This window comes from Notolabrus celidotus, chromosome 5 (assembly GCF_009762535.1).
Source record: "Notolabrus celidotus isolate fNotCel1 chromosome 5, fNotCel1.pri, whole genome shotgun sequence".
NCBI lineage: Eukaryota > Metazoa > Chordata > Actinopteri > Labriformes > Labridae > Notolabrus > Notolabrus celidotus.
The window spans coordinates 24,350,210-24,377,156 of NC_048276.1; the positions used below are offsets into that span (position 1 = coordinate 24,350,210).

The 26,947-nt window shown below is 40.9% G+C and overlaps 1 protein-coding gene across 19 annotated transcripts in view; it reads left to right on the forward strand.

The window, feature by feature from the left end:
* The first annotated feature begins 1,980 nt into the window (after positions 1-1,980).
* Positions 1,981-26,947, forward strand: part of picalma (phosphatidylinositol binding clathrin assembly protein a) — a 33,543-nt gene continuing 8,576 nt past the window's right edge. For 2 of the 19 annotated variants that reach the window (XM_034683253.1, XM_034683257.1), the window contains exons 1-16: positions 2,014-2,104; positions 2,289-2,529; positions 14,980-15,122; positions 15,283-15,358; positions 15,454-15,556; positions 15,644-15,737; positions 15,831-15,942; positions 16,343-16,449; positions 16,542-16,583; positions 17,919-18,004; positions 18,238-18,361; positions 18,896-19,029; positions 19,169-19,281; positions 22,025-22,108; positions 22,529-22,609; positions 24,358-24,462. In XM_034683253.1, coding sequence (XP_034539144.1) covers positions 2,400-2,529; positions 14,980-15,122; positions 15,283-15,358; positions 15,454-15,556; positions 15,644-15,737; positions 15,831-15,942; positions 16,343-16,449; positions 16,542-16,583; positions 17,919-18,004; positions 18,238-18,361; positions 18,896-19,029; positions 19,169-19,281; positions 22,025-22,108; positions 22,529-22,609; positions 24,358-24,462 — 1,534 coding nt within the window. In that variant the 5' untranslated portion in view covers positions 2,014-2,104; positions 2,289-2,399. Of the gene's footprint in view, positions 2,105-2,288; positions 2,530-14,979; positions 15,123-15,282; positions 15,359-15,453; positions 15,557-15,643; positions 15,738-15,830; positions 15,943-16,342; positions 16,450-16,541; positions 16,584-17,918; positions 18,005-18,237; positions 18,362-18,895; positions 19,030-19,168; positions 19,282-22,024; positions 22,109-22,528; positions 22,610-24,357; positions 24,469-26,947 lie in introns of all 19 variants that reach the window. The other 17 variants (XM_034683263.1, XM_034683265.1, XM_034683260.1 and 14 more) reach the window with 15 other exon arrangements.

Consider the following 26,947-nt stretch of genomic DNA (forward strand, 5'->3'; position numbering starts at 1 on the left):
AGGCTCCCTCCCTCCATCCAGCTCATCATATCTGTGGATAGAATTTCAGACCATCCGGGGGATCAGATTTCATGTAAACAGAATGTGAGGTTTCTTTTATGATGAAATCCTTCTCTGCCCCTCTCATGTTGTTGTGTTTTGTGAAATGATGTTGTGTTTTGTGAAGTGTCATTGTGTTTTGTGATATGTTGTGTTTTCTGTTGTGTGGTAGTGTTTCCTGAAATGTTGATGTGTTTTGCCCAGTCAAAAAAGTAGGGCTCCGTCACCGTAGACAGGAAGTGCCTCCGCCATTTTCCTCCAAACCCCTATGTCCGTGTAAATAATGATTTAAGACCAGCAAGGGGGGCGCTGAAGAAAAAAAAACTGGAAAACACTATGCGTGGGAACCACAGACAGACAACTAGAGCCGCGTTTAAGCTGAACGTAGCGTTCAGTGACAACACCGGAACTGACAATAACAGACTTCAAAATAAGAGCTGGCTCGCGCGTACCCTTCCACACAATCGTGTAAAAATGATTCTTCCACTTGGACTCATTTAGCTTCTTCATATTATGTATTTAAACAATTCATTGATTTATATTTTAAGATTATATCTTGTTGCAAGCTTTATGTTAAAGTGAGCATTATATGTTCAATCTGAAAAGAAAACAACACCTTTTTGATAAATGTTGGTCTGACTTCAGGAACCACATGAGTAACACTTGACAGTCATTAGTGAAGTGATAGCAAACTTTTGTGTATGTACAGGCACTAACCACATGTTGACATACACTGCTGGACTTGTTTTGATTGTATTGTATTGGCCGCCATCTTGGTCCGGTCACCCGCTCCACTCAGTATAATTTGTTTGGCAGGCGCAATTAAGTGTCAGCACATTTAATCAATCATAACTCACAGAATACTAAAGTAAGTTTCATGCGGGTTTATTTTTTTTCAAACGGCATACATGTAGGTATGATACAGGACACATGGTTCAGCGTATTTTAATATTCATAGTGGGCCTTATAGTAATAGAATATTCTTATATGTGATATATGTGATGTATGATAGGTATTTTGCCGCACAGTGCTCTTGTATCTTGAAGTCTCTGCTGCTTCAGTTTACGTTTACAGGTAGGATCATGGGTAGGATGACCAGACCAAGATGGCGGGTGTATTTCTTGTGCCCCAGCAGCCAGTGCAGTGTCTACTCTTTATATGTCTATGGGGAGGGACTGGTCATCAGGGTATTTGTTTGTCTGTTTGTCTGTTTGTCTGTTTGTACTTTCTTAATGTATTTTCATTTATTTTTCTCTTTCTTCTCGTGGTTATTATCTCATTGTTGTGTGTTAAATTACTTCTGACTTCATTTGTTTTTTGTTCTACGTTATTTATTTAGTTATTTATTTGTCCTTTTCAGTTGCTACATGTACAAAACTAATTAAGTGTGCTTATCTGTTTGTTACTCTGCCGTCACACTGCTGAACACTTAACACTGTGTCATGAACTAGCTACCTCATGGACAGAGCCACCTTCATCTTTGCATTATTGCACATTATCATGTTGTTTATTGTTTCTTTTATTGCAGTCGTCTCATATATATATTTTATATATTTTTTTATTAGTAATTGATTGTGTCTGTCCATTTATGTTTGTACAGGGAGTATACAAAAATACCGGAGTCAAATTCTTTGTATTCTTGAGATACATTGTGAATAAAGTTCTTTCTGATTCCGATTCTTTCTGATAATTGCAAAAAATCAATGTAATTATTGTTAAAAAAAAAAAAAAGAAGTGAGCATTATAGGCTTAAACTGTAACAAGAACATGTGTGTTTTCTTTAAAAAAATAGTTGTGATGTTGCATATTTTATTTCTATCAGCTGTATATCCTTTGATCACTTATACAATAAGGTTAAGATGTTTTTAATCCTTCATGTGATATTTTATTGAGATTGCTTGCTTTTCCTTTGTTTCATTACATCCAGCTTTTATTGTGAAAGGCGCTCACCGGAAATGCTTCCTCGTTTGTTCTGAGTGTGTGTTGTTTTTTACCGTGTGTGAAGTTGACTTGTACGGGAAGAGGAGAAGAGACTGAGGCTGTTAGAGATCGGTCAGGAGACTGGGTTAGTATCTGACTGCTTTAAACGTGTAGAAGTCTTGTTGTAAGTCTAGCGGGAGAAATAGAGACTTTAATTTGGGCTGTATTGGCGAAATGATCTCCCTCTTGTTTGCTAGTCTGCTCGGTTAGCATACAAGCTAAGTGCCTCCGTCTCATTGTTTGTTCCTCTCTCTCTCTTTCTCCCCCAGTATTGTCAGGTGGCACCGAGCCTTCGAATACCGACACCGTCCACAAAACCAAGGCTTCTCCTCTGGGTTTGGAAACATTTCTTTATACAGTGAACTGTGAACCGATCCGGGATGTCTGGTCAGAGTATCACGGACAGGATCACCGCCGCTCAGCACAGTGTCACCGGCTCGGCTATAACTAAAACGGTGTGCAAAGCGACCACTCATGAAATCATGGGACCCAAAAAGAAACATTTGGACTGTGAGTATCCTTTAAAGTTCTTCTGATACAGCTGCATGTTGATTCAGCTCGCTTGTTGTAGTTGAATCCAAAACGCTGTGTATGCGGCTCTGAGGCCTGCACGTGACGTCAACACCACGACCTACAACACACTCAACGTGGGCACCTGAACCTGCACTCAAAACACACAGATTGACAGGATATATCTGTGTTATGACAGGGTTGAGGCTTACAATAAGTGACAAGTGACATGGGGGACCTGAATCCTCAACAGTGCTCATTTGTTCAACACGAGGGCTGTAACATGTCACAAGTTACTAACTTGTAAAGCCCATTTAAAGGGTAACTACACCTCTGAGTTTCAGCTGGATTGCATCTAACTTGGAATTACTAGTGTTGTAGTCAAGACCACATTAACTGAGACCAAGAAAAGTCCAAGACCAAGGCAGGGCAAGACCGAGACAAGACCAGGACCATATATATCAATGAAAAATCATCATGAGAGTGCACAAAATAAAATACTTCTGTTTATTTTATTTAAGATTGCTTTGAATACTATTGACAGCAACAAACAAGGTTTGGTTTTGTCTTTTTTGCCTTTCTTTTGGCTCCTTAGGTTTCATTTTTTTCTCTTGTTACAGTAATGACAGAGGGGCACAGAGTGCATCAGTGGTGAACTTGACAGGTCTTGATATAAAATACAGAGTCTGCCCAGTCCAAGACTGAGACAAGACCGAGTGAAAATGCTTTCGATTCCGAGATGAGACAGATACCTTAAATAAACGGCCTCGAGACCAAGACCGGTCTTGAGTACTACAGCACTAGGAATTACTAAAAAGAAAGCCTTTAAAACAATCTGTCAGGGCTGGAGGATAGTGCTGGATGTAAAAGATCAGAAGTCATATATTGATATTTTTTATCTGAATGGCAGTATACCATATATATCTCTATTTTTCTTTGTGAAGAAAACGTCCTATTTAGCCTACATATATTGATAAGATTATTGTGTGGTCAGATGGAGCGGTGACCAAAACACTGAATCCTCTGACACATGTTGAGTCGCACCTTTCTGACTTAACTCCTGTTGTTGATTGTTATAGCGACCGGTCCTGTTTCAGCTTGTGAGGGCATCCCTGTGTGATCTGGGAGAATGTAGTTGGTTTGGAGACGGTCACTTTCCATCTCCCAGTTCTCCATGAACTGTGCTGTCACACTCTCATGGCTCACAGGTCTCTCAGTCAGCGCAAAGTGAGACACTTCAGCGCGCCGTGCGTTGAGGCTGACATCAGCAAACATTTCTGGCAGTGCTTCTCTTGCAAAATAGGGCCAGTGGCTGTTAAAGTCGCCCTGTTCAATAGTTGCAATGACTAAAATATCTTTAGGAATATAGCAGGCCCCTGCCTTGGTAATATCATCCCACTATTTTCATGTTCTGGGTTGCAGCACATAGTTGTACATACTCTTCGTACAGCACTTTGTGGTGCTGTTCTTCATGTTGGAAGAAGTTTTTTGTGCTCAAACTTTTTGTCAATATTTTGCTGGTCGTCTAAAATTTAAAACCCTACATATTATCAATAATCAAGCTAGTATTTGTTTTTGTACTAACCAGCTCTCTTTGGTAGTGATGCTCACGCCTTGATCCGTCTTGCCGATGTCTCTGCACACAGGACTTGTTGGGAATGAGTAGAGGGAGAGGGGCAGGCTTTTTCTTTTTGGATTTGCTCAGAGCGAGAGAGACCGGGCAGGGTGAAGAGGAACAGACAGGCAACGAGAGAAATAAGCAAACTGGCATTTCGACGGAAGGAATCTATACCTTTTTATATTAACCCAACTACATCAACATAAAGAATGATAAGTAATATATATATATATATCTTAAACACTCAATATATCAACCAGTACTACTTGGAGGTGAAGACACGTCCCCTCACTCCTTCATACTGTTGCAGGTACCCAAAGTGCCCGGGTGGTCATATTGGGGTCCCGCACCTGCTACTGACATTAAACAATGTGATTGGCTGTACGGTTGTATGATGATGTTTCCCCTTGTGATTGGCTTTATGCCTGAGAGGATGCAGTTTTCATGGTCTTTCTTTGAAAATGAATACTTTGTAACTTCACCAGCTGGTTCAGGATCCACTAGTGCCTACACCTTCACCATCAGCAGCAAATTCATAGAATCTGTGCTGCTCACACACACACAATCACAATCACATCAATCAAAGTTAAGCTCTTCACATTGAATGATGACTTTTTTATTCACTCATACAAATGATTTTATTCCCATAACGGGGCTTTATCCCAGAGTGTTTCCCCAAAAGCCCCACATTTTTTGAACTATCATTGTAACTGATCCCCTCAGTCTCTCATACTCTACAGACAAATCAATGGAGAAAGTTTCTAATGAATGACTATAACTCACCCTTGTTCCCTTGATGATAACCTGTGGCGAGCTGCTGTAGTGTGCATGTTGATGTTCATAGGGTCAAACCACAATAGAGTTGTATTTGTATGTTTTCTCTTTGTCTTTGTCAGCTCCACCTGTTCTACACCCTCCAGTTCTCATAGACATCTGTTGCTCTGGTGGCATTTTAGGAAGTGGCAAACTATTGAGTAGTCCACATTGTTGGTTTTTATGACATATTGATGTTTAGCTGACCTTTCCTTTAGACACCTCGGTGCACTCTATGTAAAAAGGACAGACGAGACGTATACTACACATGTGGATTTACCATTATTACCATGTGTTAGTTTGTCTTTCATAGATGGAGCTTGGTTGTAATAAAAGCTTGGTGGCTGGTGGAACAAATCCTTTAAAGAAGGGTCACTCCTTAGGATGTCCAAGTTTGATAGAACTATGTGATTAATATGCTTGTCCTGTTTACTGTAACTTAGACCTGCATGTCTACCTTAAGTGTCTTTTTTCTGTCTGTTAGAAGATTGAAGTAAATGGTGACATCTGATGGAGCTGATTTGGCCTGGAGATAACAGTCTTTATGTATGATCTGTCTGAGAACCGTTCAGTCATAAACTGGGATTGTTTCTTTCTATTTGTCCACATGGAATATTCTCTCATATGTTGAGGATGGATATAAAACCAAGAAACATTCCAAGGCACTCTCCTGTGAATAATTAAAAGGCCTTTATTTTCACTGCATGGTCATGTTCACCTTTTAAAACACACTTGTGCGCACTTCGGCATCAAACCAGGAAGTTAAACGGACATCAAGAAGCAGTCTGCCCTTTTAAAGTGGTACTCCACTAATAGGAAAGTTCCATTTGGACATACAGTTGTCACCTGTAGGTGGTGTTTATATACAGCTGCTTACATTCATACCCCAAAAACAACATTTATACTCTTGGTACATTTAGAAATAACAATACACTGACACCACTTCCATAACAATGATAACAGGAAACTCAGCAGCTTACTCATCCCTTAAATAGAAGATCAACCACCCATTACAAGAACACAGTAAAACCCAAATCTTTGTGTAAGCTGAGGTGTTCAGTAGGCTTTAATTTATAAATCCAAAAGACCTCCCTGTGGCTCAGCTTCTTCTGTCTGTCACCTTTTTAAATGGAGGGAGGGATGCAGATGGCTGTGGACTAGTGTGTCCTGAAGTGTTGGACATCTCATAAAACTGATGGGTGGAGGTTCTGGAAATCTCTGTCTGAGCCAGTTTGTCCAATTTGTGTTCATTATTGTTTTGATCTTTTCTGCTTCTGTGCTGTACTAAGTAACAAATACCATCCTGTCCTTTGTTTCTTTGGGGACATCCTCTCTAGAAGAGTCCAGCTGTCCAAGTATTTGGCTCTGAGTTTTGCTTTTTGCAGCGAGGTTCTTCTATCACCCTGCTCCTGAAAGCGTAAAAATAATCCTCCTGTTTGTTCATTTTAAAAGAAATGCACAAATGTCATGTGAGCGTCAGAAAAATATAATGTGCAGGTGTATTCATAAAGTAATTATAAAACACAGATAACACATTTACAAATGGAAAATCAGGTTACAGTGCTTTAAGTAATATTATACATACAATAATATGTAATGTAAACATACAGTTTTGCAATGCTAATGGGAAGTAACATTTTTGCCACAGTGTCAACAGGCAGTGGTAAAATGTCCCAGATTGATTTGATATGCATTCTACTATCATTTTTTCCCTTTGAAAACTTTGTAGTTAAGAAATAACACATTAATGGGAAATGGTATTGACCAATCAGAACCAAGTATGTAACACAACAAGCTAATAAACACAGTTAAAACATTTTATTTATAAACTGTAATTTGTCTCCAACACGTTAAATGTTCACCGTGACCGTAGTCCAACTGAGCACTGAACAGCAGTGATGCATTCACTTAATTGTGAGAAACAGTACAACTTTCACTCGGGAGCACAACTCTGCCTTTAAATTTGAAAAAAAGAATGACTTGATATTTATCAAGATAATTATTGAAATGGACTGATATGAAAACTTTTATGAGTGATAATATGTATGTATCTCCAGCCTTACTCCAAGCATCATCCTATATATTTGTAGACGATAAAGCAGCCGCTGAGGAGAGGCCTGTGTTGCAGAAAGTCGCTGATGAATGTTGGCAAACAAGTGCCTTTCTTTTATTCCTGCTCACTCCATATTCATTAAATACATTAAAATATGGAGCTGTAATGTTACACAAATATAAGTCTGTACGTCTGAACCCTCCCCCATAGCTTCACCCACCTACCCTGAATGTAGGTCTGCCCAAAGAGCATATGACTGCAGTGGCATCAAGTTGCAGCCCTTAAAAGGAGTGCTTACACCCGGTCTACCAAATGAGCTGAATGGAGCCCTCTGTGACGCTGAAAGGTCTGAGATTGAATAGCACACCCTGGACTAGATTCCAGTGATATGCATTCTCCTTTAATCAACCAGAGCCCACAGAGCTGAAGCTGAGAGCTCTTGTCAACAAGTGACACCGCTGGCTTAGGTTTGTCTATTTTGTGCAGCGTTGCTTTATTGACAGGTTTCTTCTGTCTTACTCTGCTACACACGTCACACCTGCTTCTGATAGCTCCTGAGGAAAACTCTGAAAATGTCCCCACATTGCGCAAAATCAGAGTTTTACATGAGGGTCACTCATTTTCCTAAAGCAGGAAGCAGTCCTCTTGTCCTTTTTAGAGCAATCTGTCCATAGGAAGTCATTGCACAACCCATCCTCTTCCTGCAGCACTCAACAGATCAAACAAGAGATTGCCTGAAATACCTCTGATGCATTTCCTTGCAATTACGCTGTTGATTACAAGCATAGAGGATTCCAGACGCTACAAGGGGCCGCAGGAATTCCCTCAACACCGCAGACATTTCATAATTCTGCGATTTAAAACCACACTAAAAGAAGACGCGTGTAATTGAGAATCATTTGTATGTGAATCAGAAGTAAAGAGGTAATGAAACAGGCACAGATCTTCATTTAAGAATACTGAAGGCTAAAGGTTATTTGGCTGTTAAAAATGCATATTTCTAACCCTGACTTGTACGCTTTGGGGTTTTTGAAACAACAGGATTTCCTCAGTCCTTGTACCATCACTAGTATTTTTCAATATGATTGAAATACAATATAAAATCAATCTCTGTTGGGAGGCAGTGGAGAGCCTGTGCCACACAGAAGTGTTATCTTTGTATTTTTTAAAAGTAAAGTTCCAGCCTGTCCTTATGGCACAATAACTGCTGACACGGTGAAATACTTTTCTTATGTGTGTTATTTCTGTGATTCTGAGAATCCATTGCAATAGCAGCACTTCCTCCTATGTCCTCTTTACAAAGCACTTCCCTCATGACTTCCTCTGTCATGTTCTCAATATACTGTTTATCAGCTCCATCTCATAACAACCCTCTTCTGGTGCTCCTTTTATAGCTGGAAAACCTCTATATGTGCATTTCGACCAAGAGTTCCGGCGTCTTTTAGACCCCAGAAATACTTTCCCCGGAACTAAAAGGTTCCTGTGTCCCCATTGTTGTCTGTGTTTTGACCGCGGGCTGAAGTCCCAGGTAGATTGTGCAAATCAGGCCAGTGACGTATGGAGAAAAAAAATTATATTAAATAATCTTTTGAAATCTTAATAAAAAACTAAACCAGTATGCATTCCCAGGAACTCCCTCTGTGTTTCAACAACTGTGTTAAGTCCACAAACACTGTTACGTTCAACCGAAAGTCCCAGGACCTTTTGAAAAGTATTACCCCCAAAGCAGGGGCTATTCAGGGGGAGATTAACTACCCCTGAATTAAATTTTAGACCCTGGTTCCTCCTGTCGAAACGCATGTAGTTCAGGGTAAAGTCCCTAGTTCCAGGGTAAGTTCCTGCGGTCGAAAAAGGCCTTATGTATGGTGCTGAGGTGCTTCATTATCACCATTTTCAAGACTCATCAATGATCCTAGTCTGTATTATTGCCACCATGGCTGAAATGATTCTTCTTTGATCCTCCTTGATTAACTTAAGTAACTCAACAACCATAAACCCTTAAGGCACGTGATTAGTTCAGATCCAGACAGCTGTACATCGCACTGTGTCTGCATGCAGCTGTCGGACAAAAGCTCTGCATGGCCATACGTGTCGAATAACCTGCATTTACCAGCAATAAATTACACAAACACTAATGCTGTAACTCAACATTTAAATGTAGATTTTAAAGGAATGAAGTTACTAATTAACATGATCATGCACTGTAAGACTTGCAGACCTGCTGCACTGAAGGAGAGAGAGAGAGAGAGGAGTGTCCTCTGTTCATGTAATCATTTACCAGTGTGTCCAGACATGTAGGGCCACTCAGCTATACTCTTTGTTTTATTTGTTTTTATGATGCACAGGTTTTACACAGGTGTTGGAGGTATTTTCATATTTTTCATATATCCAAGCTGAGTCCTATTATTCAAAGATACAGTCCTGAAGAGAAGAATAGGCCGTTTAGGCTTACATACCTTTAAGAAGAGATTTTAATCTTTGTTTAAAATGGAGATAAGCAACACTGTTGACTAGGGATGTAAGGATATATTGCAAGACGGTAAAAAATCGATACAAGGGTTGATTAAAATAAATTCAACAAAATTTGAATCAGGATATTATTTTTAAACAGTAAAAGGCGCTATCTGTATTTCACTCCGCTTGTTCAAGCTGGGGGCTGCAGCTGAGTGACAGGCCTTCACGAGCGCTATTTTCCTCCGCCGCCGGACAGATTCTGACCCAGTTGCGCTCCCGGCTGACACGTTACCGCATTTAAATGCTTATTCTTCTCAATAAGAAAGAGAAAACTGGACACTGAGAGTCCAAAGTATGATCCTGTCCAGTTGTCCTGTGGCATTAAATCCACATGTTGTACTCTGAGTCTTCACTCTATGACCATGCGTCCACAGAGATTATTTATAAGCCCGCTCCTCACGTTGATATTCAGCGTGTTTAACATTTTGAACACCTCAATATAATCTGTAGCTGTTTAATACCGTCAGCAATACACACTGTGTCATGAAGGAAAATTTGATGGCATTGATTTGGTATTATTTTTGACATGGAAAATGTTAACATTTTAATGAGTAAACGATAATTGATCGTTAACATTTCCAAAGATCAATCATGGAAATTTACATCCCTAATTTAAATAGATTTACCTTATTTGTTTTAATATTTAATACTTCCATTTGGGAATCATTCACTTTCCATTTCTCTATAATTGTTCTGAAATTTTCCAACGAGGTATTTGTGTGGTGACTTTAGTTTTTTTGCAAGTTGTGGAAAAGAAGTGTGCAGTGGTTTTATTTGAGTTACAACACACCTTAAAAATGAAAAAGGATTACTTTGTTTACAAAGCAATATAAGAGAGAAAATACATATTGCATTTGTCCATATCTGAGATTTGAAATAAAATAATAGTTATTTCAATTTTGAGTTGAATCCAGTTTTCCTGAAAATCGTTAGAGAATTGTGAGTGAATCGTATCTTGAACCAAAAATTGGGATTCGAATCGAATCGTGGGTTGAGTGTATCCATACATCCCTACTGTTGACACGTTTAGACTTCAGCTGAAGGGAGTCTTAGATTGAGTTGCTTAATTCTCAGGATAACTCAAGAAATAGGATTTCCTTCTGTTTCTTGTTTTCCTGTAGGTGTGTCACAGTAAAGGAAGCATGTGTGAAGTGGTGTAAACTTTCCTTTTCTCTCCTCTATCAAATATTGCTCTTAAAGATAATTTTTTTTGTTAATGAACATTTCTATATCCTTGTGCACGTGTGAGCTAAACAAAAAGTGCTTTTAGATAATGATCCAGATTAATGAGCTGATGCTTTTCCATTTGTGACGCATGCACAGTCCAGATGAATTTATCATGCATGTCTTTGGTGATGAGAGCTGCTCACAGGCCTAAAAAAAGCCTTCACAAGCTGAAATGTTTGCAGGTCATTCCAGCTCACAGACTGAGTCTGGGTTCTGTCTGCCTCTTGTAAGTCACCTGTGGGAACATAAGGCAGAAATAACTTTAGATGCAAAGTCTGACTGTCGTGCCCTCGTTTTCCCAACCTGCCTGAGACTTTGAACGTGCGTGATTATCATCCCGCTCTTTCATAGCAGTGTTTGTGTGAGTGGAGAGATGTTTCGTCTCTGCAAGTCTGAGCAGGAGGAGGAGTAACCATCGTAAAGTAGTTCATCTCTTCACTTGATCTATAAATGTCTGCAATGTGTATTGGGAATACTTTGGGACTGCTTAAGACGTCACTTTGCCTTCAGTGGTGTTTTCCAGTGTATATCCTGTCATCTGAAGCGTGCGTCAGGCCTCCCCTCACCTCACTCACACTCTCGGAGCATGCCGGGCCGGTGCTGACACAGACGGACGGTTATCTTTCTCATGTTTGGATGAGTTTGAAGCAGAAGATAGAGCTTCAGGAGAGCAGGAAAAGGGAGTTGCACCATAATAAATTTTTTGTAGACCCACAGAGCAGAGCTGTGGGGTCGTCGGTCCAAATGGATTATGGACCAACTGTGATCCTAGAAAAAGCCCACATTGTCCTATCCGTCAGGCTTTGTCTCAGGGTTTTTTCGCTGACAGATCACTTCTTATTTAATATTTGCTTAGAGCTGTGTGAATGTTCCCAGTTGTGAAAGGAAGAAGAATTTAAGAAGGAAGTGTTATTGTGAACTATTTCAGTTCTGTTTTAGCAGTTGATTCTTGGAAGTCTGTGGGTTTTTCGGATGAATTTCACAGTGGGTGTTTCACAAACAGGGAGGAGCATTTGTGATACATTCTCAGGATACCACAAGGAAGCTCGACCCAGTCAGCAATATTTAGTGGCAGAGATAGTTAAAGAGGGTCAGAGGTAGAATGAAGGAGTCATCAGTCATGTGACTGAAGTCTGATGGACTTATTTAAACGTGTTCAACAAACAGATCAGTCATACATCCTTGATCCACACAGTGCTCTAGATTTCTGATGATCCAGTATTCTGATTGGTGTGTTTGTGTTTGGTCCAACATTATGTGACAACCTATAGCAGAGCTGATAGGAATAACTGAACTTGTGTCATGACTGTGTCTGTACATTTGTATTGCTTGTAGCCCTGAAAGCTTTATTGGTGGTTTAGCCTTTCTTTGCATTAAATCTTCAACTTTTTTGATACAAATTTGAACTAACAACAGTGAGTTCTGACTGAATTAACGGCATTACTAGTCCAATGATAGTAACTTTTGATTCAATGAAAACTCTGCGAGGGATTTTCACAACACTACATGCTTTACAGATGTAGACACTGAAGACTCAGTTGTCCTGTTAGTGGTCCACATGTGTGCCTACAATGCTAACGAGCACAAAGGTGCGCTGGAACCAAGCGGCAACCTCCGGTCTCAAACTATGAAGCCCATGTGGAAGTGTTATAAACTGCAATTCATCGAGAATCTGCTTGAGGCTGGCTGCAGAAACACCGGAATCCACATAGACACCAATTCAAAGAAGCCGATCTTTGCTGCATTAATAAACATGTTTACAGCCTGGTTAAAAAAACAGCTCTAAGTAGCTAATTTCTCTATCGGCACACACTGTACGAGGGGTGAATTTTTTTAAAACACGACGGTTCAGAAGATATTAAGATTATGAGTTTTTACAGGCAAACTGAACTTCTCTAAAGATATCCAACAATTTACAAACAAACAAAAATAAAACCCTGCTTCTTAAAAACGTTTTGTATTAAACATGGTGCTGCCTCATTTTGCCCAAATAAGGACATGACTGACTTAACTCCCTGACGGAAACACATAGCTGTTGGCTACGAGGCTCAAACTCCGCCTCTTTACGTCACACTATGTCTGGTTGAGTTCTGCATTTCCAATATGGCTGCTGCTGCCAATTGGCTTCAAAACAGCGCTCAGATGGGTGACGTCAAGGACTGTATACAGTCTATGGCTGGAAAACATTGGCTGTTTTCGAAACCGCCTGCTACATACTACCTACGAATGTAGTATGAAGGTAGTATGTAGTGACTGTTCTGTTGGATCTGTCCTGCAGTCTGCTGGGTCAGGCTTCGCTAGATTTCCAGTTTTGGAAAGCGGAAGTAAACAACCAGTAAGCTGATAGCGAAATTGCTTCTTTAGCATCCACATATAATTTAAAAAGCTAAGAAGTGGTTTATATGGAATGTTCCTGTTCAAAGAAAAAGAAAAAAGAAGGAGCGAGACGTTAGCGCTGTGCATTCTGGGAAACTACGCGAGGAAGACTGGTCCGATGCACACTGAGACATGTTCCCGAATCAGCACGACATCCTGGGAGTTTTGGCATACTGTAGCTTTTACTCTTGTTCACATACTCCATACTGGATTTTGAAATGAGTACGTATGACTGGTATAGTAGGCGGTTCAGAAAACAGCCACTGTCTTACAATCTGTGTAGCTGCTGGTTTCATGCATGTCTACATGTTACAGTCATGTGACACAGATATAGCCGATGCATGCACAGTGGTCAGTAATCTGTGATCAAAGTGCAGAGCTGCATCAAAGTGATAACAGACATGTTTATTTAGCTTGATCATGGAAAACAAGAAACTGGCGACGGCATGATATGTCTCAGGCCACATGATCCACGTCGCACGCCCTGCAATGGGACTAATGCGCATGTGCACATCGCACAGTTGCAGTGGTTAAACGATATATTGTTCAGTGTGTGCCTCCATTCCCTACAGCCATTGGAGTTGTGTGTGAAAAGGCTTTTGTTGTCACATGGGTGGCCTATTGTGTAGTCTTCAACACAAACTGAAGGCTCATAGACCACCCATGTCAACAGACCTCAGTGGGTGACAGTCACCCTGCACACAACAGCTATTGTTAACTGTTAACTTGAACAAGATGGTTCAAAGGTTTCATGTGATATGGAGTTAGACGAGGAGTCAGATGGAAGATGTTACATTTATTTACAGTACACTGCCTGAAAACAATTCTATTGTCCTAAGTACAGTTTGAACTTTGAATATGAGCCTTTTCCTGGTGATTTTTATCTATGTACAATAAAATGTATGGGTGGTATTACACTACTATATTAGTTAGTGTCAATGTCACAGTTCAAAGAACTGTATTTTTTCTGAAATACATCACTCAGTGGAGCCCTCCATATCCTCCCCTTTTCCTTTGCTAACTGTCATCGTTTTGAAAGATGCTTTCTATGTGAACTCCAAGTCTATCAGTTATAAAACACAAAGTCTGAGATGATTTTGAAACTGCAGTTAAGAAAGTGCTGAAGCTCTTAGCGAGAAGGCTTTGTGTTTTTGATATTCAGGAACTCTGATGAGCTCTGACATCACTGATCACTCACGTGGTCTTCACAGAAAGAGGAAGCAAGAGGCTTTCAGCTCAGACCAAAAGGTCACGGCAGCCAGGTGAAGGATGTTTGTATATAACCCTATCAGTCCACACATCAGAGGCATGTCCTCTTTGTGGATATGTGGCAAAGTAGTGAGGAAAATCACTAATAGCTTAACTTTTAAATAGAGGACATAGTGATCACTATTACTCCCTTTAAAGTTCCACATGTCTTATGTTTAGTATAGGTACAGATCTCAATAACAAGCATGATGATCGATGCTGTGGTGAGGTTTATCTCCAAACCAGCATTGTTAACTTGTAGTGTATGTTTTGTCTTTTGACCCTTACTCGCCTCAAAATTCCACAGAATTCCATACCTGCTCACCAGAGGGCAGTAAATGTTGCTTTGATATTACTCTGAAGATGTGCCTTGATAAAAAAAAACGACACATGTGCAATGAGAATTGAAAAGAAAGGCGTTTTTGAAAAATGATCATATTGAACACTATCATTATTGAATAAATAGATAGATTTGCCGAACGAGGTTTTCGGTGTCAGATAGGGACGATATTATCTGCATAGTATTGGTCTAGGCGAATAAGTTGACTCACTGACACTCACCAGCATGTTTCATGGCCCTCTTCCTCTTCTCCTCCCCCAGACTTGATCCAGTGTACGAATGAGATGAATGTGAACATCCCTCAGCTGGCTGACACGCTGTTTGAGAGGACCACGAACACCAGCTGGGTGGTTGTCTTCAAGTCTCTCACCGCCACACACCATCTGATGGTCTACGGCAACGAGGTCAGTATTCAAGGAAATACTGGCATCCATCTTTAAAGAAATGGGCAGAGACTGATAGATGTTCCACCCCCCAACATATCTTAAAGGGCATGAGCTAGCTTTTTATTTTGTCACTGTTGAACCACAAGCATCCAGTAATGAGAGGTTGTTTTCCTTGCAGAGATTTATTCAGTATCTGGCTTCAAGAAACACGCTATTCAACCTCAGCAATTTTTTGGACAAAAGTGGTCTACAAGGTACGTAGTAGCACTGTTCACATTGTAGAAATGAGTGTTCAGAGTATATTCATGTCATTAAACATGTCCACCTCTTTCCTTTGTTTGTGATGTAGGATACGATATGTCCACCTTCATCAGGAGGTATAGCCGCTACCTGAATGAAAAGGCAGTGTCCTACAGACAAGTGGCCTTCGACTTCACTAAAGTGAAACGAGGGTAAGGAGCCGTCACTCAGACTTCTTGTTTCTGAAGTCCCCAATGATCAAATCTCTGAGAACTTCCTGTTTCCCTTTCTCCCTGCAGATCTGATGGTGTGATGAGAACCATGAACACAGAGAAGCTCCTGAAGACCATCCCCATCATCCAGAATCAGATGGATGTGCTGCTTGATTTCAATGTAAGCGCTCAGTGTCGTCTGCACCAACTACAGTTCGTCTTTTTTGTCATGAATTACAAACTGTTGTTTTAACCCCTGTCATGTCTCCTTCAGGTCAATGCCAATGAACTGACAAACGGTGTGATCAATGCAGCCTTCATGCTTCTGTTCAAAGATGCTATTCGACTGTTTGCTGCGTACAACGAGGGCATAATTAACCTCCTGGGTAAAAACACACCTTTCTTTTGCTATTATTCTCAGTTTTATCTCTTCTTTGCCTCACTGTTGCTTTAAACAAACAATAGAAGGGATAATTATAAATGGTAGTACTGAGGCTTTAAGACTGTAAGATAATGTGTTGGCATTCCCCCACAGTTCATATATAAGTAAGTCTTTAATTCCAGTCTAATGCACTTGCTGAAAAACCCTCCTCTTTAATTCATATCAACAAGTGACCTGCAGATCTCAGGAACGTTTTATTCACCCACGCTTCATTTTAATTTGCAGCAAGTGTTATTATTTTATTGTCATCTCTGAATCAACAGGCCTCAGTAAGATAGTGAGGGCAGTTGTAGTTTCAATATAATGACAGTGAAAGTGTTTCATTCTTACTTTGATGTTTGCAGAGAAATACTTTGACATGAAGAAGATTCAGTGCAAAGAAGGACTTGACATCTATAAGAAATTCCTAACACGAATGACAAGAATCTCAGAGTTCCTCAAAGTCGCAGAGGTAAGTTCGGCCCCTGACGATAGACTTGGGACCATTCACTGGCTGCTTATTTTTTTAATTCATATTCTGTTGCTCTTTTTCTCCCCCTGCAGCAAGTGGGAATCGACCGAGGGGACATCCCTGATCTGTCTCAGGTAAGACTGGCTGCACATTGTAAAGATAAAGATTTGGCACCAATGACTTCACCCTAACTACCTTTACTCATTGCTTGCTTTGCTTCACTAACCAGAGCTCAGTGGAGGAGAAATAAGAATATGGGTGATGACTGGTCTGCACTGAGTTGCCACTTATTTAGCAACCGCTGTGATCCTTTAGTTTCATGCACAGGTCTGTGGAAGTTCCCACTCTGTAAATGAGTGCTTTGCTGCACCTGTGTGCAGAGCTTAAACTCAAAGTGCTACAGTGATATTTAATTTGGTTTTACACAACAGTGGATTACAGTTGAACTTTCTTGGAGGTTTTTTAAGTCATTTAAAACTGCAACGGTTTCGTCACTATGGTGTGCCAAAGGAGACATAAAGGCAAGTCATTTGAAGCAAAATGAATGGTTTTATTTTGGACCATAACGGCATCAAGACTAATGATTCTGGAAGCGCTAAAAATAATATAGAAGCAAAGGTGACTTCTTTCCCAGCGTGATCAAGGGTTTGAATTTGATTGTCTGGACTACTCTTATCACTAGTCCGCTCTTCTTCTCGATGCTTACTTTGTTTTTCTGGAGCTGAATTAATCTGCTCCACTGCTTTCACACTGTTACACCTGAATGGACAGTTTAGCAATGTAACATAATGACAGACTTGTCAGAGTTTCGTCTCTGCACAACATGTTGACCTCACTCAGTCTGTCCGTGTCTCCGTGTCTGCGTGTGCGTGTGTGCGTTGAAAAAGGTTGAGTAATTTTATTGACTTACAAATTTTGATAATGACTCTCACAGGCTGCTCCCCTCAGCTTACTAACACGTTTTCACAACAATCATTCAGTGAGGCAGGCTGTGCATGCGCCCACTATTGCACTTCCACTTACTTCTGACTTTGCACTTCATACAGCAAATAAAGGTGTAAATCAAGAGTTTGTATCGAGACCGGGGACCCTGCTGAAGTGGTTTTGCAGAACAAAACAAAAAGTATTATTTATTTAGCTGTGTCACTGTAGCTTATAAATCTGAGTTAGACAGGATTCCTCCAAAGTATATCTTTCCATATCTACCTCAAATCTACCTTGACCATCACCACCTTTATTTTCTGTATTTCCCTCCCTTCTATCTCTCTGTTTTCAGTTCACAGTTTGTGTAAGTATCTGGACCTTTTCTCCCCCTTTTCTCTGTGTTTGTCAGTAGCTCTGTTTGTGGACTCTTGGCAGTAACTCTGCATGCTTCAGTGTCTCTTTCTTCTGTTGTCAATAGAAGATGTCTTGTATTAGGCTATTGTCAGCCTTTGTAACCTAATGTATGTCAATGTTATTTACACCAGGCCCCAAGTAGCTTACTGGATGCCCTGGAGCAACACTTGGCCTCTTTAGAGGGAAAGAAAGTCAAAGACTCAACAGCAGCCAGCAGGTAGGTCTGCATCATCGCCCTGATATATGAACCAGACCTCTTTTGAAGATGGTCAAAATGCTGCCTCTCCATCCTTTAATCGTAAGTTTGTGTGACACTATTCAGAGCGCAGCAGATGTGACTTTTTTACACTGAAGAATTAAGCAACAGTTTTTAAAAAGTATAATTGTACTTCACTCTGTAGTGAAATAATTCTTGGTGACTCACTGTTCTGTGTCTTTCCCCTGATTCAGAGCTAGCACCCTCTCCAATGCAGTCTCCTCCTTGGCCAACACCGGAATATCTTTCACGAAAGCGGACGAGAGGGAAAAACAGGCAGCTCTTGATGAGGAGCAATCTCGCCTTAAAGCACTTAAAGTATGTTTTCCTCGACTAGATCCATCCTTTTAAAAGCAGTGCTCTTTAGGCATGTTGCTGTTCTTTGCATCATTTAGCCTGCGTCCACATGTGCATAGATAGTTTAATTTTTTTTTTAAATCCTCCTTTTTCTTTGAACAATCCTCCATCTGCACGACAACATTGAAACCGTTGAAAACACCTGCACACTTGTAAGAAGGAGTATTCAGTCAGTCAAGTCTAACAGCATAGAAGAACACTGCATGTTTGTTGAGCGTCCTCTTGAGTGAGCAGTGACTATAAACCTCGTTCTTAAAACTGCATCCAGAGGGTGAATTAAAAACTATTGAGTGTGATGTATTTATTTGCCCTTCTGCTGCAGTAAAATGATAAAGAACAGCAAGGTTTCTCTCTTACCAGGCAGACTTAAAAAAACCTGTCGACTAAATTAAATCAAAACTTAAATTAAGGGAGAAGATGACTCCTGTATCATTCTTAGTGGCCAGATAAATGTTTGCATATAGGTTTCTAACGCTGACCTCCTAATGTCTGCAGGACCAGCGTCTGAAAGAGCTCCAAAAGCACCCTGCTACAGCAACCACAGACTCCTCCCCTGTCTTCACTATGGGTGGGACCAACAACTCAACCCCTGCCATCGATCTCTTCTCCTCCCCCAGCTCTAACAACAGGTGAGGCTGCAGGAAATAAACTTTTTTCCCTCTTAAAGTCTCCAAAACTCTGTTTCATGGCTTCTACAAACATCTTGAAAGAGATGAACACAGCATGTCGGAGGGAGAGATAACCTGTGGCAATCGATTTTTCCTCCAGCAACTCCATAGCAGCAGCCAACGACCTGCTTGACCTGCAGCCAGCCTTCCAGCAGTCGCTGTCGCTTTCCACCACCAACACATGGGGAGGAGGTGAGGGCACCGCTCTCACTGGTAACCTTTCATTCCATTCTGCTTTAACACTACCTGCAAAAAAAAAGTGTCACATGTTCAATAACACACACACACACACACACTCACACACACACACACACACACACACACACACACACACACACACACACACACACACACACACACACACACACACACAATCACACACAATCACACAATCACATAATCCCACAATCTCACAATCACATCAATCAAAGTTAAGCTCTTCACATTGAATGATGACTTTTTTATTCACTCGTACACATTATTTTATTTTATAGACTAATACAGTAGATATAGAATAATAGAACCAAACTCATGACATGATGTGGTCTGCATGTTGGCCTCATGTCTGGAGCTGTTGTCACTGATCTTTGGGTCATCTTTAACATGAATGTTTGCCTCTATAAACTAGGGATCGGCAATGATTTTTAGTATTTGTTCACTTAGTAAAAATCGAAGAGTTACTTCCAATATTTTCTCATTTTAAAAGTACCATTTTTTAAAATTGTTTTTACCGGTGCTTGGTTGTAATACTGTATTCCCTCAAGATGGTGTCTATAGAGCTACTTAAAGCTGTTTGCGCATTAAGTAACAGAAGAAGAAGAAGAATGCTAACTGCATTAAATAGCAAAAGAAGATGAAAACATTTGCGACAGTTGCTGTGATTTTCTACGTTTCTGAATCCCACACGACTACACACGTATTTCCAGAGACTGAGCATGGCTGTAAAATGTAAACATACAGGCCATGCTGGGTCACAGAAACACTGACATAAACGTCGAGACAGGCTGTCAGCGCCCGCGACTAGCAGCACCTCGTCCTGCTGCTGGTTAACGCAACTGCCACACAAATGGGCCATTAACTGGACAGGTGTGTGGGGGGGTGGGGGTGATTATTAAAATAATCGTTGAATAGAAGCCAATGATCACCGAATAGTACTTTGTATTGAAATGCCAATCCCTTCTATAAACAAAATGTCCTCTATGAAAATGACAGATGTAGCTGCCCTGAGAGGTGGAGGTGGATCGATATTTCACAGACGAAAGGCATGTTTTGGGAGGGTTAATGCCCAGTTATAAGAAAAACTACTAGGTAACTACTACTTAATAGGCAACTTCTTTGTCTGAATCTCATTTTAAAGGGTTACCTTTTAGCTTTTGCTGTAAACTCATTTGGAATTGGAGAAAGATAACGGTGCTGTGTAAAATGAAGCATCACAGTGAGGGTTAGTGCGTTTAGTGATGACTCTCTGTTGCTCCGTTGGACAGTGATGTCTTTGTGGGGGAGCATGGGGGGGGCAATCGCTCCCTTGGTGCCCTCATTTCTGAAAAACATTTAGCAGAAGCGCCTTCTTGGATGTCTTTGTAGTAGATAAAACTTTAGAAAATGCTCTCTCAGGTGCTCTTCTTGTAGATAAGATGTAATTGCCCACCAGATGCCCTTTAAATAAATCAAATGTACTGCCTTATTGCTAATCTGACCTAATTAATAGAGGTGCAAGGGATCACAGTTGGACCACAACTGTGCCTGCCAAACACCTTTGGAACCTACTGGGTTGCACCGGTGGTAACAGCCTGCACAGTCCGCATAATAATGTTTTCCCAGTACAACAGGCACACATTTGTGGACGAAGAAATGAAACGGAGAGCTGAATTATTTCCTGATAAACATGCAGTGCTAGAATAGCATCAATCCACTCACACAAACTCTGCAGTCGCAGCGGGAGGACGATAATTATGCACAAGGAGAGTCCCAGAACGTGAGCAGAGTGAGAATACTACGAGGTACCCCTCAGTGATATGAGTACAAGAGCACTTAGTGAAATATAAGGCTGTTGGAAAGTATTGAAAAGTCCTAATCACCATCTAAAGAGGCTTTTTAAAATGTGTGTAATATGAATAGAGAATCTGTCAAAAGAGTTTGGGCACAGTTCGACTTAATACACGTTTTACGTCTTCGCCTATCAAGCTGTCATAGATCTGCACCGGGTTAGAGAGTAATAAATATAACATTTACTATAACCTAATGTATCACAGTACACTGATGCACACACACACAAGGTAATGTCAGACACCACACACCACAGATGCAGCCTTTTAAAGTTCTTTCTGTTGCCCAGAAGAGGTTCCATAATTCTGAAGTGAAATGAGCAGATTTAAAAGGAACCCTGCGTAATAGAACATGTTAATTTCAGATGTAAATACACTCACAGTCCACAGTCTCAGTCAGAAAGTCTGGACATGCCCCTGTCCTGCTTACTCCGATCATTTCTCCTCTGATGTGGAAAAATCCATTACAAATTGAAACCCTTTCTTCACACTACACGTCCTCATTGCTGTACAGCTGTCCTTGGTCACCAAGGACCACGGCAGCCCGTTTACCTAACCATGAAGTGTTTGGTGGGATTGCTTTGCTGCTTAGTTTTAATATTGTTTTGAAAAGACAACATATTAATGCAACAGGTCATCACTCTGTCTGAGGATTTACAGCAGGTGGTTAAACTTTAATTCTAGTGAAGCATACAGTTGAGAGAGACAAGGAGGAAACGGGTGAAATTATTCAGGGACATTGAGGATCTAGTTTGCTGCCTGATAAGACATACTGAGTTTTGTCCCACAGTCGAGTTCCCAGTCATTATTACCTCCCTGCGTCCTTCAGTCACAGCTTTTTGATCTTTCTTTAGCTTTGTGTTTCTGTTTGCACTCTCATCTTTATCAGCAGCATTTCTTTTTTTCACCAGATCATTACCATCCTTTCTTTGACTCAAGCTCATCTCTGGCATCTGATCTTGATACTGCAACACAGATAGAGACATTTACCACAGGTACTTCAGTGGAAAAATGACTGCGAGTCTGTAACATCAAAGCTATGAGATGTGTGACATTAGTACAGCTGGATTGAAGTGCTGTGTTCAGAGCACCAGAGCCTTTCTGCTGCTGCCTCTCTCCCTCCCTGCCTCCTGCTTGTGAACAGATGTGAGCCTGCATTGTGTGGGTTGTGCGCTTCTTGAACCTTCCCTGTTTTTACCCGAGTCATGTTATTTATCTCACATTCATCTTTTCCCTACAACTGCTGATCTTTGTTTTTCCTGTGTTAGAAACCCCCTCTCCACAGCTGCTTGGCTTTCTTGTCACACTTTCTCCTGGATGATTTTTTATCTGCTCTTGTGTCTTCATGATTTCTCTTCCTTCCCCTCTCTTTCTGCCCGGTTCTTTGCTTGCCTGCTGTTGTTGCTGTGTGTCAGACTCCTTCTGTGGGCCAAGCCCTTACAACACCACTCCACTCTTCTATTCTGAGCCCCCTGCTGTAGCTGGTCTATTCAGAGGTAGGTACAATAAGGGCCCCAAACGTGTGGTTGACTTAGAAACAGAAAGAAATGATAGTAAACAGAACCAAAATAGGTTTTGTTGGTAGGACCTAATCCAGTGCTAATAATAGTTAGGGGCAGCAGTAGACTAACGGCTCCCTGCAAACTGTGAGGCACTTTTTCCTTGAGCTAACATTACAGCCTGTTTCATGCCTTTGGGATGAAATGATCCACTGGTGCAATTTCAAAAGTTGTGCATATTAGTCAGTTAGACCCCCAAAAAGGGGCGTAAGTTTAAAATGTCTTAATTGAAGAAAAACAAAGTGGCAGGGCTGCTCACAGGGTCATTGGTCCTGAAAGTCAGGTGCTTTACATAACAAGTGTTTTGTGCATGTGGTTGTACAGTATAAAAAAGGATCCTCTCTCTGCAGTGATGTTGCTAATTTAAACTACTCAGTAAACTCTCCATATGTCCCAGAGATGCACTTCATCTCATCTCTACAGAACAACACGTTATGAACCATCACAGTAATCTGCAACCAGAAGACTTCCACTGTCTTCCAATCCAATCCACTTGATTTCTATAACACATTTTAAAAACTAATAAAGTTAACAAAGTACAGCACAGTTAAGTAAAATAAATAAAAATGCACAGATCATAAAAACCCTTAAAAAATAATAAAGGTATAAAACCACTGTAAAGGGACGCTGGTGGCCTAGCGATCTAAGCGCTCCACATACAGAGGCCATAGTCCTCCACGCAGAGGTTGCTGGTTCGACTCCTGGCCCCAACCATTTCATGCATGTCTTCATCCACTCTCTACTCCTCACTATTCCTGTCTCTCTTCAGCTATCCTATCTAATAATGGGAATCTGAATAGAGAATGAATAAAGAAAGAATAAAAGGCAAAAAAGGCAAAAAATAAATAAACTTTAACAAAAACACAAAAAATTATAGGAAAAGCAAATAAAAGAAAAACAGAGATGGAGATTTCACAACTCTCTTGCGGGGTTAAAAGCCAAGGAATAAAAATGAGTTTTTAAGATGTTATTTAAAAGTCGGTAAGGTCAGGGATGTACCAACACCAGGGGGCAACTCAGTCCACAGTTTGGGGGCCACTGCCGAAAATGCCTGGTCATCCCTAGTAGAAGCAGCTGATCAGCAGATAATCAAAGACCCTGAGGGGGTGTAGTCTTTACCCTCTTTGCATCTAATCAGCACAGACAAGATCCCATGGGTCTCGGGACATGCCAGTAGTGTAGCTACTACAGCAACAACTACAACAACCAGTCAGTCAAAACTGATTTCTTTTAACAAGGTTTTGAACCTCCACAGTTGTTAATGAATACAGGTTTTCACTGATCATGTTGCATTCCCTCATGTCAGTATTGTGTTACCATCAAGGGGACATGCTGTAGTGACATAAAGAAAAAAAATTCTGGTGTCTGTGGAAAAATCTGTTCCTCTGGCAGCTGCTCTTTCCTTATTCTCAGAATCTGTATCATTTCATACCAGCATCACACACAAGTTGCTTTTTGAGAAAGTGTAGAGTCAAACATTTTATTGGGGACATATTCAGTATCCCACGGTCCCACTCTAATCCCCACCTCTGGATTCTTCGTACTCACTACATTGAAAACCTGTCAACATCCCCTCTTCTGTTTATCCACTGTGTTCTCATACCTGCTTGTGGTCATTATGGGAGGAATGGAGCACTTGTTTTGTTGATATTTGGACCCTGAACCTTTTATTTTTGCTTCTCCAGGGTTCACAGCCTCCCCGACACCTCAGCAGCCACAGAACTCCCGAGGCCTTAACGTGGACTTTGACTCTGTCTTTGGTAACAATACCAATGCCAACAACCTGGAAGGTACAGGTAATCGTACTCCTGCACACCGGCACCTCCTCTATCCCTACTGGGAGCCAGCAGACTTCATGTTCTTTGTCTGTCTCTTGAAGTATGGCCGGAAATGGGCAAACATCTGGACATGATGTCTGTGTGTGTGTGGTTTATGTAAATGTTGTGAGTGTATCCTAAATCATCATCCGTGTCACATGAGACTTTGAAAGTGGCTTTTGTTGTGTGGTAAATGGTTCTGTGGTGTTGTGGCCGTTGCACTTGATTGGGCTTTTGTCATGCGGATGAACAAATGCACAAATACTTTTAACAACAAAGAGCCTACTTTGTCCATCGCTTTGAACCATCCTTTCAAAAAAGACAGAGTGGTACAGAGAGCCTTCCTGTGGGCTTGTTATTGTATTTGACTGTGCGTTTTTTAGAACTATCGGGGCCTGAAGTTGGAAGTTTGAGGTGTGTACTGCACACACAGTATTCAGTTCCAGACAATCTGGCACTTAGAGTGATGATGAAAAATCTGCACAAATTGACATTTAGGTGTTGGCTTTGTGTCAGCTGTGGTTCATACTGCCATTGTGGGTTCACAGGGGGCATGTCGGCTGCCTGAGTTGCTGCTGTTGGCCCCGTCTTTTATTATAAGTTGTTTGTAAACAGAATAAGACTGTAAACTATGTATTATTGAAATGGGCTTTACGTTATGTGTTTCTGATCCGAAGAAAAACTTTCTGACCCTGTCAGTGTAAAAAAAAAACTAACATTTCATTGGATGATGAGGAGGGTTCTGTTTACACCGCCACAGCCTGATTCTGAGCTCCCTGCTTAAACAATGTACCGATCCAATTTAAAACCTTTGCCCTGTTTTTAAATATCTTGGGGTTGATTTTAAAAATGTTAAGCATAGACTGTATAAAATATGGACGAAGTATCCGTGACGTCACCCATCTGTTCCTGAACGCTGTTTTGAAGCCAATCGACGGCGGCAGCCATATTGGAAATGCGGAACTCAACTAGTCAAAGTGTGATGTAAAGAGGGGGAGTTTGAGTCTCCTAGCCAACAGCTATTTGTTCCCATGCGGGAGTCAAGTCAGTCATGTCCTTATTTGGGCAAAAACCTGTAATCTTAATATCTGCTGAACCATCGCGTCAGAAAATAATTCACCCTCGTACAGTGTGTGCCGATTGAGAAATTAGCTACGTAGACCGAAGCCGTTTTTGAACCAGGCTGTAAACATGTTTATTAATGCTGCAAAGATCGTCTTTTTTGAATTGGTGTCTATGTGGTGTCCGGGGTTTCTGCAGCCAGCTTCAAGCGGATACTCGATGAATTGCAGTTTATAACACTTCCGCATGGGCTTCATAGTTTCATAGCGGAGGTTGCAGCTTGGTGTTAACCCAGAAAGTCTTCTGGAAAAGATCTGTGACTGCCTCATTGACAAATCCCAGGTCTCCCTTGGAAAAGAGATCTTTGATCTCAATGGGACCAACCTGGTTAAATAAAGGTTAAATGAATAAAAATAAATAGATACTGTGTTAAACCTTTTTTAATACATAATCAACAGATGGTAGAATGGACAGGGGTTTGATCCTACGACACCATCTTTGCTTCTCATCTTTAATCCCATAAATCCTGTCATGTCATCATAAAGGTTTATTTTTGGTACGTCGGGGACTGAATATGATGCTGTCTCCTAGTACGTTTGATTTCTGAGGCAACCATCATTTTACTTAGTGAGTTTTGAAACCTGCAAGGGCAACTAAAGTCACAAAGAAATCAAACAAAACGAGTACAGATCCATTGTCTGTTAGTTTTGGAATGGAAATATCACATTAAAAAGACACAGATAGCAACTAAATATGAACCCATGAGTGGAAACAATGGAGGATGTTATTTATGTTACATCACATTTAAAATGTTCCTCTGAGATGGGTTCATATAGAATGTGTTAAGTTTGAGACGAGTGTGAAATGTTGGTCTTTACTTTAGAAACACTGTCAGTAACAGAAGCACTGGTGTTATTGAGGTTTTCCAAACAATGTGCCGTCTTAATTTGGAAAACACATCATTCTGTTAAAATGCTCCTCTGAGCACCTTGAGCCTGTAACACACTTACAGTCTGAGCACGCTCACTGGGCTCCATGCTGCTCACAATCTCACCACAGTTCTCTTCTCTCTTCCCTTGTCCTGGGTTTACACACACTCCCTGGGGCCTTGGCTTTTTGCATGGCATATGCATGACTGGGTGAGTTGATACACAGCACACACACCCATGTTTCACTCGGTTGCAGCTTTTTTATGTGAGCACTCAGCCCTGCTTTCTGCCTCATCATTGCTCACCATTCTCTCTCTGTCTGTGTTTGTATCTATGTTCTGTCGTGTGTTTGTCTTTGTGTCTTTGGTTCTTGTCTCGTGTCGTCCATTATTCTGAACGCCCCAACCCCTCACCTTCCCCTCCCCTCCCTCTCCTTTTCTCTTTGTGCTGCTCCCTTTTGATTGAGA